Genomic DNA, 19,609 nt, shown 5'->3' with positions numbered 1-19,609 from the left:
TGACTGTCCCGCTCTCACATCCACACATGGCAATAGGGATGTGATTCTTGTATGAGTCTAACTTTTGTGCTCAGTTGTATGTCTTTGCATTTTAGGATCTTTTCTAGTTCTTTCATAGCCGCCCTCCCCATTCTTAATCTTCTCCTGATTTCCTGGCTGCAGACCCCATTTCTGTCAATGTTTACTGTTTCTGTTCCCTCATTGTCTAGTTTGAATGTAAGTTCTCTGTGGTCCTTATTTTTGTTTTCTTTATGTTCAACAGTAAGCCTGCCTTTCTTCTTTGATCTTCCTTAGTAGTTGTTCCAGGTCTGTGAAGTTCTCTGCTATATTATAGTGTCATCAGCATATCTCAGATTGTTGATATTCCTTCCTCCTATTTTCACTCCTCCCTCCTCCATGTCCAAGCCTGCTTTTCTTATACAGTTGGCCCTCCTTATCCACAGATTTTTTATATACGGATTCAAGCATCCACGGCTTGAAAATATTCAGAAAAAAGATAAATTTCAAGTATCAAGCCTTGGTTTTCCCATTTTATATAAGGGACACCATTTTGCTATGCCATTGTATTTAAATGGACTTGAGCATCCACAGATTTTATTATTTTGGGGGGATCTTGGAACCAAACCCCAGCGCATTCTCCAGAAGGGTCCACTGTAACATGTTCTGCATAAAAGTTGAACAGAAAGGGTGAAAGGATAGAGATCTCTGTTTTGTATCCATCACACCGACTCTCTTCCCCTGCCTTGTTTCTCATCCTCCTCATCCCCCCATGCTTTGATTTCCTTCTCTCCCTTTTGTCCCCCATTTATTTTTCCAGTGTTATGAACTGCCACTTCTCCTCGGGGCTCAGGGCTCAGGGCTGCTCCGTGATACAATGCCAAAGACACGGGAGGGATTCCTCTTAACTTCCAAGGAAAAGAAAGTGGGGCCAGAAGGCCTTCCTCTGAATTCGCCAGTTCAGCCAATGGACGTCAGTTGGAATTGTCTTCAAACTGACTTTCTCTTGCCCCCAAATAGCTGGCCATTGCCCAGAACTGCGTGTGATGCCCTCTCCTGCAATCTCAATCTAGAAATGAAGCCCACGATTGCCTTTGGGTTGCCAGTGGATGGTCCTTCCCCTTCCCCTTCCCCTTCCAATGCTAAACCCAAGAAGAGCAAGAGAGAGGCTCCAAGAGGAAGGCAGCCACTGGCCTTGCGAGTCCCGGAGGCCTCCCGCCGGAGGGCCAATGCCTGAGCCTCGGCCCGAGGGAGGCAGGGCTGCCTGCCTTGGAAGGGCGTTGGCTCGCCCCCAGGCTCCCATTGGCCCAGGCAGGCCTTCCCCATAAGGCCCCCCGCGCCCTCCGCCTCCTCCTCCTCCTCTGCGGCGCCTCAGAAATAGAAACTGGCTGCAGGAGGAGGAGGAGAGAGAGGGAAAGGAGAAGGAAAAAAGGAGGAGGGAGAAAAGAGGAGGAGGAGGAAAAGGAGAGGAGGAAGAGGAAAAGGAGAGGGGAAGGGAAAAGAGAAGAGGGTGAGGAGGAGAAGAAAAGGAGGAGAGGGAGAGGAGGAAAAAAGAAGGGTGGGAGGAGGAGAAAGAGAAGAAGGAAGAGAAGAAGGGGGAGGAGGAGAAAAAGAGAAGAGGGGGAGGAAAAGGAGGAGAAAGAGGAAAAGAAGGGGAGGAGGAACAGGAGGAGGAAAGGAGGAGGAGGAGAAGCCCGGCGTCTGGGAAGTAGCCGCACCGACTGGGCTCCTTTTGGCGGGCGGCTGTTCTTCCTTTCCCTCTTTTGGGCCCGTTTTTGGTGCCCATCGGCCCCCAGAGGGTCTCCCTCCCTCCCTGCCTCCCTCCCTCCCTCCTTCCCCGGCTGTGTCTCTCTCTTTCCCCAGCCGCCCTCCTCGCATCGCCCCTTCCTTCGCTGGGAACTGAAGGCCCTCCTTTGCAAAAGGGAAAAGGGGGAAAGCAAAGTGCCCCCGGATTGAAAGCGAGGGAATCAACCCCAGAGCAGAGCCAAGGCCCGGAGCTGGGGACGGAGAGGGCTTGGAGCTGAGGCCTTGGAGGATCATGGCGCTGGATTTCCTGGCTGGCTGCGTAGGAGGTGAGATACTAGGGGTAGGAAGAAGAAGAAGGGGCTCCTGGAAGGGGCTTTCTCCTCCCCCACGAAGCCTTTCCAGCGGAAGAGGGAGGAAGGGTGGGTTGGCGCATTGCAGCTGGGAGAGAAAAGGGGGGGACCCTGGTCCAGGATTGAACCCTCTCCCCTTCTCCCCTTTTTGGTTGTGGCCCAGGGGGGCTTCTCTTCTTCTTCTTCTTCTGGTCCTGGGGAGCAGGAAACCCAGTGGCCACCCTCCATTGCCTCCTTCTCCCCAGGAGGCAGCCCCAAATGTCCTCCCTTTGGAGCCCTGGCCAAGAAACGGGGGGAGAGGGGGTTCTTTGGGGCTTTTCTGAGGCAGGGCCCTCCTTTTCCAGGACCTGCCCTTCTTCTCCCATTCCAGCCTTTCTAATCCCAAAATGTCCTCCCTTTGGAGCCTGACCAAGAAGCAAGGGTTGCTCTTTCTAGGTGTAACTGGGGCTTTTTGTGGCAAGGTCCTCCATTTCCAGGCACCGTCCTCCTTTTCCAGGACCTGCCCTTCTTCTCCCATTCCAGCCTTTCTAGTTCCAAAATGTCCTCCCTTTGGAGCCTGAAGGAGAAGCAGGGATTTCTCTTTCCAGTCTTTTTTAGCTGTTCTGTGGCAGGGTTGCCCAGAGGTCCTCCTTTTCCAGGACCTGCTGTCCTCCATTTCCTCCTCCTCTCCAAGCAGGAATTCCAGAATGGCCTCCCTGACCAAGAAGCAGCGATTTCTCTTCTTAGGAGTGTTTTAAAGCTTTTCTTTGGTCATGCCTGACCATTTTTCCCCTCCCTTGAAGGGCCGACATTTTGGGGGCCTTGCCCTCCTTTGTGGTTAGGACATAGGGCCTTTCTTCTCTGGTTCTCCTCTTCTCCACTTTCCATTGTTTCTGAGCGCCAGAACAAACTACCATCCCCAGAATTCCACAGCATGGAGCCATGGCAGCTCAAGCGGTGTCAAACCGGATTATTTCTCCAGTGCGGATGCAGCCATTGTCCTACCCCAGGGCAAGTGAGTCTGCACAAAGGCTTCTACCTCACTTTGGGTCCCCTTCCCAGCCCTTCCACAAGAGCCTTTCGTTACCCAGTTGGCCCTCTGTGTCATGGCATACCTTGATTTGTCTTTTTATATAAGGGACACCATTTTGCTATGCCATTGTATTTATTGGGACTTGAGCATCCACATATTTTGGTATCCATGGGGGACCCAGGAAGCAAACCCCATTGAATTCAAAGGGGCCACTGTACACGATTATAAAGTTTGCTTTATAAGTGTGTCTGCTTGGAAATAGGGATGTGAGATTCCATCCAGGATCATATACACTGTTGCAGTTCTAGAAATAAGCATGCTCTGGAGTAAACAGGGTGCCCTGGCGCATGAGCAGAAGGTTTTTCTTTTCATGCTTTTGAGTGCCGGACCACCGCTCTGGAGACCAAGGTTCAGTTCCCAGCTTGGCCATGAAATCCATTGGATGACCTTGGGCGAGTCACACACTCTCAGCCTCAGGGGAGGGCAGTGGCAAACCTCCTCTGGACAAATTTGGCTAAGAAAACCCCGTGGTTGGGGTTGCCATAAATCAGAAACGACTTGAAGGCACGCGTCAACAACAGCAACAACAAGCAGGCGAACCAGCCTCTGTGTGGGCCTATTTTGGGGCACCTTAGGCAATGGTACCGCCTTCCCTTTCCTTCCTACAAAAGGAATTTCTCATTCTCTTCCCCTGCAAGTCTGTCTTATTCAAAACCTGCTGTATGGCTGTTTTTTTGAAGGCAATTGGGCATGTTGAACCATTTCCTGGAATGTACCTGGGTGAGGTAGAAGTACTTAAGGGGAAGGCCTTAAAAAGAATATGCTGTAATTACATTTCTGGCTGGTTTTTAGGTCTAGAAAACCAGTCTCTTGATCCTATGGAGACAACACAACTCCTTACGTTTATCCTAGAAAATGGGAGGATTGTGGCTAGGAGCGAGTCTTCCTTAAGATGTATTACCAGCTGAGTCTACCTTATCTGAAATCAGATTTAAAAAAAAAAAAAACCTCCAAAACTTTCCATAAGTGGCTGAAGTAGTGACACTCTTGCTTTCTTATGACTGAATATACACAAACTTGGTCTCAACGTTGGCCTGTTACAGACTGCCAAATAAAGCTGCTTGGGGTCTCTTTGGAGGTATGCTGTTTAAATGATGCATGCATCCTAAGAATCCGGAAGCTGCACCAAAGCTGCACTCCAGTGCTTAGGAATGGAGTGTGGCTTTGGCGCGACCTCCGGACTCTTAGGACCCATGCATCATTTAAATAGCATACCACCAAAAGAGACCCGAAGCAGCTTTATTTTGGCAGTCTGTAACAGGCCAACATGGTTTAAAATATAAAACTACCTTCAGGAAATGTGTATAAGGTGTATATGAAACATAAATGAATTTTGTGTTTAGTCTTGGATTCCATCTTCAAGATAGCTCACGTACTTAAATGCAAATATGAGTCTTCCAAAATCCAAATAACGTGGAAATCTAAAACATTTCTGGTCCCAAGCATTTTAGATAAGGGAGATGCAACCTTTTTTAAAAGCAAATAACAAGACACAATACAGGAACGTTTCCCTCTTTACATTTAAAATATTTTATTAAGAGTTTGTTTCTGATTGCCTTCAGACTGCCTCTTTATTTATATGGTTGGGTTATTGAAGCATGTACAGACCTAAATCCTGTTGTTAGTTAGTGAATCACGCAAGTGTTGGTTTACTATTCAGCAGTTGATACAATCTAATTGCGGCTAGAAGTTGAGTTTAAGCCACAGTTTCAAAGGGTCAGCCTGATCCATTCTGCAGACAATGAAAGCAGAATGATGCAGTTTTTATTCCATGCCCCAACCTCTGCATTGCTAATTTCATCACCACTGGTTTGCTTTACTGAATTCCCAAGATCATGCCTCTCAGATGGGTGTCTGCTTCTTATGAATGTTAAGAAAAACAAAGCAGATTTTCAGGTTTAGTTCATTTACAAGGAAGCTTGTAGTCCACAAAATGTGAGCGCACAAAATGTGAGCGCTGTTGTTATTGTTGTCCAGTAACCGCTGTGAATGAGAAACCAGGGCAGTGGCTTCCTCGATTGAAATACTCCACCTGTAATGCAGTCTCTTTCCCTACTGCCTTCCATTTTACCAAAGATTATTATCTTTTCCAATGAGTTTTGCAATGTCATGATATTTTCCAACAGTCTGGGTTTAGTCATCATGGCTTCTAATGATAGTTCGGGCTGGATTTGCTCTATGTCTCATTCATTCATCTTTTTAGCAGTCTCTGTTTCCCTAGAACTCTCCTCCAGCATTGCATTTCAGATGAGTTGATTCTCTTTCTGTCAGCTGTTTTCACAACTATACATAGAAATCAGAAATACTGTGACCTGGATGATTCTGACTTGAGTATGTCATGATAAATACCGTTATAGCTAATGCTATACTTAGTCTTTAAGAAGCCCCATGATTCCTTTTTGCTGCAGCAGACTTAACACTTTGTAAATTCCTCCAGTTAATTTGCCAATGAGTAATTGGCAGGCTTCAGCCTATCAAGGCTCTCTTTTCTCTTTGTTTGTTGACTCTTCGCTATCCACTTCCCCTTTGCAAGCAGAGTGCAAGGTTAGGTAGAACAGTCTGTACTTCAGATTTGCATCTGCAGCGCTTAAGCCACTTATGTGTGGGAGTTCCTACCTTGCCAAGTAGTTTTTAATAAGATTTACAGAACAGCATACAATGGTGTTCTTAAAAGAAGAGCTTCAGCAGCAACCCTGCTCTAGTCTTGAAGATAATATTTCAGAATCAGAACTGAATTTTGTGGCTATCCTGAACGTATTCGTTCCTCACCTCCAAGTCATGAAATCTTCTTTCACAAATCTTAAGTTCTTGCATCATTTCCTGAGACAATGAAATGTGGATATCCTGATGGCTTACCACAATCTGCCAAGAAGGTTTTGTGTTTCTTTTTCCCATGCTTTGGAGCTGCTCACGTGATGCAGGGGTGCGGTACCAGTTGTCTCCCAGGCAGGGTGTACCATCTGACTTGGTTTGCTCAAAGTAGACAGCTCAAGTCTGCAGTGTGAGGGAATGGGAATTACTTTGGGAACAGGTCATCTAACCTCAGTGCAGGTGGAAGCATCCTACAACCTGCATGGCATATAGGCGTTCTCTGCTTATGTCTACTAAACCAGACTTTCATGCTGTCCTTAGTATCTTTTTAGACCTTTTAAGAATTTTGTGTGGAATTTTTTTTCTTCTGGATCATGATATGTTTGTGCATGCAACAGAGATAGGAAAGTTCAGGATAAATAGCTGGAAACTTGGAAAAAAAGTTTTCGAATAGACAAATCAGACATTTGGAGAAATGTTGAAAGAAAGAAAAAAACAATATGTTTTTTTTAATGTTTGGAATGAGTGAAATGCTTTTTAAGGCAAGATTAACTTGCTCAAGAGAGCATAGTAGTTTAAGTGTAGGACTTGGACTCTGGAAATCTGGGTTTGATTTCCTAGCTCAGCCATGAAACCCACTGGGTGACCTTGCGTTAGTCACACCCTCTCAGCCCCAGAAAACCCCATGATAGGTTCACCTTAGAGTCACCATAAGTCAGAAATCACTTGAAGGCACATGGCAGCAACAACTTGCCCAAATCTATAGAAAAGAGATTTTTATGTAGGAGAATATAGAGTAGTCATCAGAATAAAGTATTCTGATTCAGAATTACATTTTTCAGAAGCTGATCAGAGCGTTCTCAACTTTTTCACTCTGGAAAATTCCTTGAAATTATTTTCAGACCTCAGGGAACACCTGCATAAAATTATTATATCTACAGTTCTCAAAAATAAAGTCCATTTAAAAAAACATCAAAGCCTCTCATGGAATCCAGGGAACTCTGGTTGAGAAATCCTGGGTTAGAGATTTTTGATGCTTCCATTTGAAAGGATGAACTTACTGTTTAATTGTGATTAATTTCTCCACAATTTATTGCCTTGTAAATTTTTAAATGATGGGTTGTATGGTACTAAAGCATTAAAATATGTTTTGGTATCACAAGAATGTCAGTATTGCATATGCTTCAAGTGTACCCAGAATTTTTGCTTTCTAGTCACTATCAGGGAGGGGGGCAGTTTTTGTCATGACTGCAACGTTTCTGGAAAGATTACATCTCTTTCTGGAACAATACTGCTCACGCTGAAGCTCCTAGCAGGCAATGCCTTGTAATTGAGGTCATTCTTGATAAAGCACCTGGGCTTCTCTTATGTGCTTTGTTTTTATAATGGAGGTCCATATCTCTGTGGAAAAATCACAGAACAGGCACATGGACAAGATAAATAGTTTGCATGTTGGCTACATGATTAATGCAGGCCCATTGAAAGGGTAAATGACATACTTTATATTCCAGAATACATTTTATCTGCAGAATAAACAGAAAGTGGCTCAAGCAGGGCTGAGATTTCAAGACAGGATTATGGAGCTGCAGTCACAGCTCTCCCTCCATGTAACTGTCTTTGGGTCAGATGGCATCAGGGAACAGAAGAGGATCCATGTTTGTTCCTCTTTCTTGTGGTTGCAGACACTGGTTGACAGCATGGTCTTTGCAGGGAAAGGTGGAAGAAAAGTGAAGTCAGGAGCTGTATCTGCACTGCAGAATTAATGCAGTTTGACACCACTTTAACTTCCATGGCTCAGTGCTATGGAATTATGCGATTTAGCCTTCTTTGACAAGGGATTGAACTTGATGACCCTTGAGTTTCCTTACAGCTCTATGATTCTATGAGAGCTCTGATGCCACAACAAACTGCAAATCCCAGGATTCCATAGGATGGAGCTATGACAATTGAAGTAGTGTCAAACTGCATTAATTCTGCAGTGTGGAAGGAATTTTGTTATCTCAGGTCACTCAATGGAGATTGTGGGCATTCCCTTCAGGATAGCTCAAAGATGCATGAGGAGAGAATGGGTTTACCTGTTCTGTAGGCCAAGTGGATAACCTTTGCCAGTTTTGGTATCAATATTTCAAGATTTGCTAGCAGTCCAACATGTACCAGAAGGGAACATAGCTCAATGCCAGTGCATATGTTGGCCAAGGCTGATGGGAGTTGTAGTCCAACAAAACTGGGAAAGTTGAATGGATTCCTATTGATGTTCTGACTAAGATCACTGAGAAAACAGTGTACCTATGACATTACTGCCTTGTCCGTAATCTAACAATAAATGGTGCATAGGGTGTGAGCTTTGGTTAACAATACATTTAGGGTAGGGCAAGGTGGGATGTTGTCCTGAAGCCTTTCCCCATCATTTAGATCTAGATTCTGTTTGGTATCACACCCGCTTTTAAAGACAAAGTGGAAAGACTTTCTGTGATACAAAGCAGCATAGTTTAGTGGTTAAGAGCGTTGAATTATACGTGGGCAGGCCTGCATTCATATCTTTACTGAGGTATGGTACTAAGAAAGTCAAAGGATTCTTCTGAAGTTTTTTTTTAAACACTACTGTAGACCAGTTGGTTCTCAAACTTTGGTCTTCCAGATGTTTTGGACATCAGCTCCCAGAATTGCTAACTGTTGGCCAAGTTGGCTGAGGCTTCTGGGAACTAAGCAAAGTTTGGGAACCACTGGTGTAGAGGATCTCCTTAGATGAGACCCTTAGAGAAAAGGAAGGAGGAAACACATGATATAAGTATGAGAAATAAGCTCATCAGTAAAAGATTGCTACTCTGTTGTAGCAGAGAGGCCCCCGCAAAATGGCACTAGGAAATGATTCAGTTCTGTAGACTAGCTTTCCTGAATCCAGTGCTTTCCAGGTATGTTGGGTACTACTCCCACCATCCTTATCCAGCATAGGAGCTATAGTCCACCACCTCTGGAAGGTTTTTCTTAGTTGACATTCTTCCTTTAGCCAATGTTGTCTAGATCAACTTCTGTCTCTTCTTGCTCTCTTGCTATTCCAATTTCAATACCAGATCATTATTAGTCAAAGTCATTGCCTTAGTTCTTAATATCTTACTATCATCTCTAAGTCTTATGAGTAGAAATGATGTCATTTCTGCATTTCATACTGTGTATAGAAAACACCTGCTTCTCTGAGTTAGATTGTCAGTTGTCATAGCAATGCAATACCAAATAAACTTAAAGTGTCTTCTGCTTCATTTCAGGTGCTGCTGGTGTGTTGGTAGGACATCCATTTGATACAGTTAAGGTGGGTTGACTTTCCACAGGCTTATCAATGATAAACACTGTAGGCTGAAGATACCTCTGGCCATTATTAATGGTGGTGAATTAGGCTGCCCCTTCCAAAGGTGGAGTGGGGCCACAGCATGTGGTTGCTGTGGCCCCCCTCTGCCGTTTGCCGGCCAAAAAAGAACCACTCCTTTTTGGGCTGGCAAAAACCTGACTTTTCTGCCGCACTATGGTTGGGAGCCAGCTTTAAGGTGCTGTGGCTGAGTGTGGCATATAAATGCTGCACTGCTGGGAGGCCTGGAATCTGGCCCCCGTGTAAATGACTGGACGGCTTCTGGACGGCTTGGGGGCATGTGTCGTCTGTACACCATGCCTGTCAAGCTGGCTGGAAGCTGGCTTTTTATGCCAATCTGTTCCAGCCCATAGTCCCCCTGACTGGTTCATTTTAAAATGTACCAAGGAGTGAGTTCCCAGCTACATATTTTATCAGTGAATCTCTAACAAAAATTCCTACTGTGTTTTTCTATAACATACAGTTCTTGAGCAGCAAAGTATTGAACTCCCCAAAATCTGCTTCATTTCCATCTGGTGAATACTCTGTGTTTGTTTTTTTTCCTTACCAATTTGCATTGGCAGTACAAAATTACGTTGACTGTTTACTGCATGAAGAAACAGTCTTGCTGTTTAATGTGTTTCTTGACATCCAAAGAAAGATGCGAGTTTTCAAATCTATTTGAGATGCTGAAATATATTGACTAAAGGTAAACAGTAAAACATCAGTGTAGAGTTTCTGTTTTTTTATTTTGTTTGGTTTTGTTTTGGAGACATGACTAGATGAACTAAAGTCTTTTCCTGTTCAAATGCTAAATAATACCTTAAAATAGCATGGATTGAACTGTGGGCTCATATACAGATAGATGGAATACATGGATCTAAGTTGTCATAGCTTGCAGTCATGTGCAGGCCTACTTGGCAAGCTTGCTTACCTCTGAGGACCAGTGCCTCAGAGCTGCAAACAAAAGTAAATAGGCTTAAATCCATTTATTTCATCTGGTTTTGTGAGTTTGAGTAAGGTGTTGAGAACTGTAATAGTGGGCCAGTAATACGTAGTGGTCATAAATTAGCCAACTGTTTAAGAGATGCAAGTATTATGGTGGAAGACTTTTGGCTTGTAGCTTCAGTTTTCCAATCATCTCATGTATTCTTTGGTGTCAAAACTTTTAGTTAAATTCCATTGAATTTCTTTCTATTTATTAAAATAAGATTTTTTTTAAAACAAAACAAAACTCCTATTTCTACACTCCTTCATTTACCTTATGGCATGGTTGCAGAATGAGACAAAATTTCCCAACCTTGTGTTAGTTGCAACCTTTTTCAATTAAGTTTAACCAGTAGGGAGAAAGTATAGTCTGGCGCCCTGGACTTGACTTGCTTTTATTTTAGCACATACTTTAGCACCCCTTTTCTTTGATCATGGAACTCAAGGTAGTGTACCAGACTTAAACTTTCTTAGCTCTTGTAAGATGGCTTCTTTCTACCCTGCAACCAAGAAATGTGTTTACTAGGAAGTGAGTTTTCTTGATAAAGTACATGAAAAGCAAATGTATTGAGGGTTGGGGTGGTAACTGAAATTCTTAACAGAAACATAAATCTAATTCAGTTGTCTTAAACATTTGGCTTGTTCCTGTGTTTAAGGCACCACAAAATTACCAATCATACCAAGAAGGAAACCCCTGTTTTAAGTTCGTCTTGTAGCCTTATCCTATACATAATTTATTTGGAAGTCAGTCCCAATGGGCAACTTGCTCTCAAGAAAGTGTGCATAGGAGGGCAGGATTGTGCCAGTTTATTTACTCTACTGAAAAATAACCAGGTATTGGAAAAAGTCTGCTTCTGTCCATCTGCAGCTCTGTTGCTGCATTCAAAGTTATAATTCTTTTCTGTAAGTGTGGTAAATTTTATCTGGATGGCTGAATGACTAAATACTCTTAACTGAGTCTTATCTTTTTTAAAAAAAACCTTCTGAAGGATATTTTTTATTTTTAAAACAAAGCCAAGCTTTGGGGGATTAAAATAAAGCTTACTTTCCTCTCTGAAATGTTTTCATTAGCTGCCCAGCCAGAGCCTGAAGAAGTGAGACCAAAACTCCCAGATTTGCCCAGCCAGCCTGGCCACTAGCCGAAGGATTCTGGGGGTTTTAGTCAAAAAAGAAATTCTTCCAAGCTCTGTGAGTAGCTTAGACAACAGCCTCCAGGGCTTGTGGGACTGGTGGGGAGGTAAAACGTGAAAGATGCTGAACCGAATCTGAACAAGATCTCAAGTGGACACTCCTTTCCCCCCCCTCCATCCCAGTTTATTGATGTAATGTGTACAATTGCTTTGTTGCTTAACTGCCTTTACTTTTTGAGCTAGGGGCTGTCTTCATTAACAGCAAAAGTGTTACTTTGTTGTAGATGACAGATAAGCCTCATCACGGGAGAGTTACCTAGTAAGTATAGACCAGGTGAACATTCTGTTTCTCTCGGTCTTCATTTATTCCAACATGTATGACTAGTGCAAGTTTTATAAAACAAAGAAAACAACAACTAGGAAATCATTTATAGTGCATTCTCTTCCCCCCTTTTTAGTTTTTAGAATGTTTCTAATGTTTTGAAATGGAGGGAGTGGGGTCTGCAAGGTTGGTTGAATATGAGCTTTTAAAAATAATAACTTCTAACTTTTGCAATTCATTCTCTAGTGTGCATATTTCTTTATCCCCTTTGTGCTTAAAGTTTATAATGTATAAATATGTTTGAAAAACAAACCCATTTGTATTGTGAATTCTGTTTCAGGCACTCCTTAAATTTGGAGCTTATTATTTCAGTGTTCATTTTCTCTGCACACCAACTGCCACACCTGTATTAATACAGTTTTAGGTATTGCCACGTGTTGGTTTGTGGATTCACAGTCAGTTGTATTTGAATGCAAGTTTGTAGTATTCTGACTTACCAGGCAATAGAGCTTGGCATTATAGATGAGGAGGACAAAAGGGAACTGGCATAACTTGATGGGAATTTTGTGAAGAAATTGTATCAGGGCAAGTGTGCAACGATGTGTTACCATACAGATGTTCTTACATTTTCTAGCCTTAATAAATTCTTCTTTGTGAGATGCAAGACATATTGGTTAAAATACTGTACATTTTTCTTTTTAAATAATGTGTAGATTCCAAATAAATCATTAAGTACCAAGATTTATTGCTCTGGCAAATTTCACAAAGATTTACATGGACTGAAATTTATTTACAATATTTTAGTTCTGATACTAATTGGGTTTGTAAAAGTCAAGGTATCACATACCTGTTTTCATTACTTGTGTCCTAAAATAAAAAGTCTATGCCTGTTTGCCTGGAGAAAACCCTCATGTTACCACAGGCAACCAGGTAAGTGGCTGTTTATAAACCATTCTAAACTTGACCATTTCTAGTTTCATACTAGATCCCTGCTGGCCATGTATCTTAGTTTAGAAGAATTTAGTGTGCTAATTAAATTTCAAAGAGCCAGAGCTGTTGCAATGGCTGCTGAACTAAGGGATACTTAGGCCCAAAAAAAGTGAGTTGTTTCAGTTAATTAAGACCATAAATGGGAGTGCTTCTGAGTGACCATTCCCAAACTCTTGACACAAAAGTGAGAGCTTTCCCAAATTCATTGTGTTTTCTTTAATTGCTTTCTGAGGCACTGTAGTGTAATAACTATGTGCACATAGCTACTTCATGTGTACTCAGACCAAGGTACTCTCATGCTGAGTGCTGACTTTTTATTTTATTTTTTGCCATCTCAATAAATCCTTGCTACATTTTGCAGGTACGCCTTCAGGTTCAAAATGTGGAGAGGCCACTTTATCGTGGGACCTTGCACTGTTTCCAGTCAATCATAAAACAAGAATCGGTGAGTAACTGCAGAATGGATGTGGACAGTTTCACTTTGTTGAACAAAGAAAGAACTATTCAAATATAAAGAGCCAAGGGGACCTTATTGTAAGACACTGGCCAGCATCCTGATAGTAAAATACACTGGTGTAGGTTGGCTATGCATGCAGAATGAATTGTGTGGACAGTGCACAATATTCATATCCCATTTGGCATGTGAAACCACTGAAGATATGCTTCCAAGCTCACTTAGCAAATATGCATTGTGTGGGTGATTGCAGTACACGATGACAGCCATGTGCATTGGCCACCAGTGCTCATTTGTTCAAGATCCATGCATAGTGTAGTGTTTTGGACTAGGAACTCAGGGAGACTAGGGTTCAGATCCCCACTTAGCCATGGAAATCTAATGTGTAATTTTGGAGAAGTGACACACTCTAAGCCTCAGATGACAGCAATGGTGCATCCATTCTGAACGGCTCTTGCCAGGAAACCTATGTGGTAGGTTTGCATGAGGGTTGCCATAAGTTAGAAATGATTTGAAGACACACAACAGGAAACCCATTTGTTCAAGAGCCCACCATGGTGTGGTGGTTTGAGTGTTGCATTAGGACTTCAGGAGACTGGGGTTCAAATCCCTGCTCAGCCATGGAAATCCAATGGGTGATCTTGAACAAGTCACACGCTCTCAGTCTCTGAACAGATTTTCCAAGGAAAACCCTGTGACAGGTTTGCATTAGGGTCCCCATCAGCTTCAACATGAAGGCATACAGCAGCAGCAGCAGCAGCAGCAGCCCATTTGTTCCCCCATTTTGCTGTTCAGTACAGGGGCATTATAGTGGAAGCATAATATAACTGCTGCTGATATCCACACTGCTGAAACAGTGTGAAATCTTGGCCAATAACTTTGTAGGAGCTGCTGCAGTCATCTATGTCTTTTTAGCAACATAAGAATCCCCCAGGGCCACACAGGGAAATTCATGTTATGGCTCCTCAAAAGCCAGTGTTACTCCCTCCTCAGAAAGGGGGTGGTGTTACAGCTGCTGGTTGCCTTTTAACATATGCTCTGGAGGATCTCTTATTGCCTCAGCAGGATAGAAGGGAATAATTCCTACACCTCTGGATCACAAATGACTTTCCCTTGTATGCCCAGATGGATCTAACTTCATCTTGTATTACAGAAGAGGCTTTTCCTGGAAATTCTGGACCAGGTTTTATCTCTTCTAAGTTAAGCATAGTATTTGTAGGAATTTCCTTGTAGACAAGATTCTCTTCTAGACAAGACTTCTTGTTTTTTTTTAAGCACCTTCTTCTGTGTTACTTACCCAAATTTATTCAAGACCGTTTCCATCAACTGAAATTTCACAACAGCATTGTTAAGAAGCCAAGATGTTCATTTGGTTTAGAATACAATTCCCAGGGTTATGACCGGAGATGCTCAATCAGATATTAAATACCAGTTCATTTCCAGACTCCTCTCAAGAGATTTAAAATGTTGAGGAAATAAAACAATTTGCTTCTGGGCCTGTTTTTTAATTAAATGAAGCCATGAACTTTTATTTCCATAATATCCAACTAGCTGAGTTAACAAGTCTCACAACATTTGAGCATCATTAGCATGTGGCATGTATTCTTTCAAAGAGAGTCTTCTTCCAATGCATTTTGCTAAGGATTAAGTTTGAATGGCTTAAAGAAGCATTATTTGTCCTTCCACATTTTATTATATTTTAGAAAAAGCTTTCAAACATAATCTATATCCCCTTGATTTGTAGACACACACACACACACACATATATATATATCATTGACTATAACAAGCTGAAATACAGTATAATACAAAGGGAAATAATTAAAAATGTAATTTTTATATTGTTTGTATCTTGCCCTTTCCACATAATTGGGATTCAAGGCATCCTAAAAAAATAAAATAAATACCGTATCAATAAAAACATACAGAACATTAGTATAATGTAGTCCAGCATCCTGTTCAGTAACTACAGTGTTTTAAGCCTAATGTATATCATCAAAATTCATACTTACGGGAATTGCACAATTGCAGGGATCAAAGTGACCCCCAAATCCTACCCTTGAAACCTTCCCAACACAGCCATTATTAAGCACTGAAGAGCAGGTTGGTGAATCCAGCCCTCTTCTGGTTTGAGGAGTCCTTTGCAGTTATCTGTTTCATCATACTCTGCAACTGGGAGAGGACTAGAATCATAGAGTTAGAAGAGAGACCACAAGTGTCATCCAGTCCAAAACCCTGCCATGCAAGAATACACAATCAAAGCAGTCCTGACAGAAGGCCATACAGCCACTCTTTAAAAAACCTTCAAATATTTCACTGTCAAACAACTCTGAACTGTCAGGAAATTCTTCCTAATGTTTAGATGAAATCTCTTTTCCTGTAGTTTGAATCCATTGTTCTGTGTCCTAGTCTCTGGAGCAGCATAAAACAAGCCTACTCAATATGATGATCACTTCAAATATTTAAACATGGGTATCATGTCAACTCTTAACCTTCTCTTCCCCAGGCTAAACATACCCAGCTCCCTAAGCTGCTCCACAGGGCCTGGTTTCCAGATCATTCACCATTTTGGTTGCCCTCCTCTTGACTAGACATGTCATTACTCACTGCCTGTTCTCCCATGTTTTCCAATTGGCTGGGGGTGGGGATGCTGTGACATTGGAAAGCTAGGATTTTGGAGGGCAGCATTGACATCTCCCAATGCAGGATATTGGCCATAATTCATCTATCGATAAAATTATTTAAAAATTAAACTGAAACAGTTCTTGAAAACTGGTCAGAATAAAGAAGTATTTTCTTGCCAACAGGAAAAGCTAGAGGACAGTCTAGCCTTCCTAAGTAGACCCCACCTCATGTCACCAGAGGACATTTCCTGTGAGTGGATTGAAAGAAATACCTTTTCTGAACTTCTCAAAGCCAAGTAGACTCATGGGAGAATACAGTCTTTCAGACAGCCTGGAGAGTCATGTTTTTTCTCACCAAAATGATGTGTCAGTCTAGCCATTTCAAAGGAGACTCATCTAGAACAGATTCACTAGTTTATCCTGAAAAGGCTATATTTGGTATACAACTCATACAATTTACACTGAGGAAACAAAAGAGGTCCAAACACCAAATCATACTTAACTAAAGATGTCACATTAACCTATATCCATCTCACTCCAAATAAAGTTCTTTAGTTTGTTATGTTCATGTCAGTCTACAAAAGTTGAGATCATAACTGCTGTAAATAAAACTTCAATCCCTTCATGCTAGTATAATTCCTAAAGGAAGAGAGGGAGCTCAGTAACTTCTGATGGAGTAGCTGTAGCAAAGGAAAATAGCAGCAGTGCTAAAACTTCCTTGTTTACTGCTTCTTCACCTGGTCTTAGGCCATTTCATTCTAGGAGATACCAAAAATGCCCAATCTCAGTTGGTGGAGATGACGATAGTAGCAGCTTGGCCTCACTTGTGTGTATTCTGGCAGTTCATGTGGACATTAACTAGTAACTGCTAAGTCTGGTAAATAATTATGTTGATTTATATAGTCCAGTAAATTCCCAGGAGTTGCTTACATAAAGACAGACTTTCTTCATATTCTCAGCATTGAAGAGACAGAAAAGAGTGTTGTTCTGAATTTCTGTGGTTCTACAGTTCTCTCTAGTTCATTGGAAAGGTGTTAGTGTAGACTATTTCAAGAGTTAACCAGCTGATGCATTCCAGATGTTTTGGATTTGAGATTCCAGAATCCCTGACCATTGGCCATGCTGCCCAGAGCTGATAGGAGTCCAGTCCCAAAAAAATCCTGGCCAGTGATAGGATTTTAAGCCCAAAATATCTAGAAGCCATCTGTACTATTTCATCCTGTACTCAATATGGTGTTCTCCAGGGGTTTTGGATAATAATGTCTGTAATCTCTGCCTATTTCTTTCACTGTTCATGGGTGGTGGGAGTTGTAATCAGCAGCATCTGGGGGGGGGGAATAGTTTGGGAAGGCTGATTTGTTTTATTTCAAAACATTCAAAGGAACTTAACATTTGATTCTAGGTCTTTAACATGGTTCTTCAAATAGCCACTTTCATTTTTTTCTCTCCTAGGCCCTTGGACTTTATAAAGGTATTGGGTCACCTATGATGGGACTTACCTTCATTAACGCCCTTGTGTTTGGGGTGCAAGGGAACACACTCCGTGCTCTTGGAAAGGACACACCGCTAAACCAGTTCCTTGCAGGTTCAGCAGCGGGTGCCATCCAGTGCATCATCTGCTGCCCCATGGAACTGGCTAAGACGCGGATGCAGCTGCAAGGAACGGGGGAATATAAGCTGAAATCCAAGAACTATAAAAATTCCCTGGACTGCTTAGTTAAGATCTACCACAAGGAAGGTCTGAAAGGCATCAATAGGGGCATGGTGTCCACGTTCATGCGGGAGACCCCCAGCTTTGGTTTCTACTTTTTGACTTACGACTACCTAACTAGGTACCTGGGGTGTGAGGCAGAGGACAGTTACATTATCCCAAAGCTGCTGTTGGCCGGAGGCATGTCTGGAATCGTCTCCTGGCTATCAACGTACCCAGTGGATGTGATCAAGTCCCGCCTTCAGGCTGATGGAGTTGGTGGAGTCATGCGTTACCAGGGTATTCTGGACTGTGTTAAAAAAAGCTACCATGAAGAAGGCTTGAGGGTATTCAGCAGGGGTCTTACATCTACGCTTCTACGGGCTTTCCCTGTGAATGCTGCAACTTTTGCCACTGTGACAGTGTTCCTGATGTATATGCGATCAGAAGATAACCAGATCAGAGGTGATCTAAGTGGGTGTGAGGCTGGTCCTGCAATCCAGCAGCCTTCAAGCTTTTAGATTTGTAGTCAAGGATCTAATGCACCTGTTACAAATTTGAGATGCAATCAGTCGTCTTCTTTTTTAAAAAAAATATCCCCAGATGTAGACACTAAATTTCTGTCTGTATAAAGCATTCTTTTAATGTTAACTGAGGATTTTACCTTCTTCATAAAAACAACTTTCATTGCTTTTGACATCTAGGGAATAAAAATACTTGCCTTTTAAAAAAACAACATGACTTTATAAAGAGACACATCCACACAGATTCCAAATACACACCACCACCACTTCCTAGTGTATTGTGGACTACCTGGTACCACCCTTACCTGCTGATATATACTGAAGGTCAATAGACCTTACATAGACTCTTTCGTTGGGGAGCAAGATGGAAGTCGATCTCGTGGAGTGCACATATATGTTCAATTTAAGTAGGCCTGCTTGTTCCTGGCATGAAAAAGACCCCAGCTTCAGTCTCGGCATCTCCAAGTGGCATTGTTAAAGATCTGAATAGAGATATATTTTGGGGGAGGTGAGGGGAACATATCTATCAAAAGGTGTTGTTCCACTGAATTCCTCTTTTTAAAAAATCCCTCTTATGGCAAGGGTGCCTGTGGCCCTTTAGGTAAATTACAGCGCCCATTATCTTTGGCAGTTGGCAATCCTGGTGGAGATAATAGCATTTGTAGTCCAACAACAACATGTCTGCTTGAAACAAATCCTCTTAAATGGTGATAACAAGCATTTACCATGTTATTGACGTGATACATTAGCCATTAGCAAGCCCTTACTCATTTCACCATGAACATACTTGAGTACAATATAGCAACTTGCTTTTTCTCTTGATCAGTTTTCTGCTGTACATGTTTTCCTGCTATTTTAAATATTTTGTTTTGCTGTGCTTGGCAGGGTAATACCTACATTTGTATATTCACTGAAATGTATTTGGGCAAGCCAAGTTTGCTGCTGTTTTGCATTTGTCTTCATGATTTTCTACTGTATTGTGTGGTTGGATTTTAACATGGTTTAAGAATGTAGGGGAGGACTTCCATGTCTTGATGGAACTTTTACAGCTATGAGTTGTGTTCATTGGCAAGTGAAAGATTAAAACAATGCTTCCAACTCAGGAACGTGTTAAAGCTTAGAATGTAGTAGAGAGCTAAAGAATGTGTGCTTTTTAGATGTGGTTGGACTCCCGTTCTCATTGTCCCCAGCAAAATGGTAACCGGTGAGGGATGGTGATAGTTATGGCGTAGCCACATTTAAAGTGCTGCCCATACTTCACCACTAATGTGGAATAGGTTGTCGAGACAGGATCAACCTAATGGTAAGTGATATCAATGTATAGCAAGAGGATAAATGATACTGGTCTTTTTATTATTTTTTTAAACTTACCATATATACTTGACTATAAGTTGACCATATATATATAAGTCGAGGGCAGGTTCTGGTGCCAAAATTATGGATTTTGATATGACCTGTGGATAAGATAATGGTAAAACTTAGGTATATGTAACAAAAGAGCTAAAGGAAGCAAAGAAAAACAATGCCAAAGAACTTTAAAAATTCCAGCAGGCATAACTGTGCTCACACTAA

At 42.1% G+C, this 19,609-nt stretch overlaps 1 protein-coding gene across 1 annotated transcript; it reads left to right on the top strand.

Annotated features, from left to right (window-relative positions):
* The first annotated feature begins 1,553 nt into the window (after window positions 1-1,553).
* Window positions 1,554-18,971, top strand: SLC25A29 (solute carrier family 25 member 29). The gene is made up of 4 exons (XM_089522532.1): window positions 1,554-2,069; window positions 9,240-9,283; window positions 13,107-13,190; window positions 17,276-18,971. The coding sequence occupies exons 1-4, from the start codon at window positions 2,036-2,038 to the stop codon at window positions 18,032-18,034; spliced, it is 921 nt and encodes a 306-aa protein (XP_089378658.1). The 5' UTR covers window positions 1,554-2,035; the 3' UTR covers window positions 18,035-18,971.
* Window positions 18,972-19,609: the final 638 nt, after the last annotated feature.

This window comes from Sceloporus occidentalis, unplaced genomic scaffold (assembly GCF_023333645.1).
Source record: "Sceloporus occidentalis isolate IW3139 unplaced genomic scaffold, rSceOcc1.0.p SCAF_4, whole genome shotgun sequence".
NCBI lineage: Eukaryota > Metazoa > Chordata > Lepidosauria > Squamata > Phrynosomatidae > Sceloporus > Sceloporus occidentalis.
The sequence above is the reverse complement of the archived record's forward strand: the minus strand, read 5'-3'. Positions and strand labels throughout refer to the sequence as shown.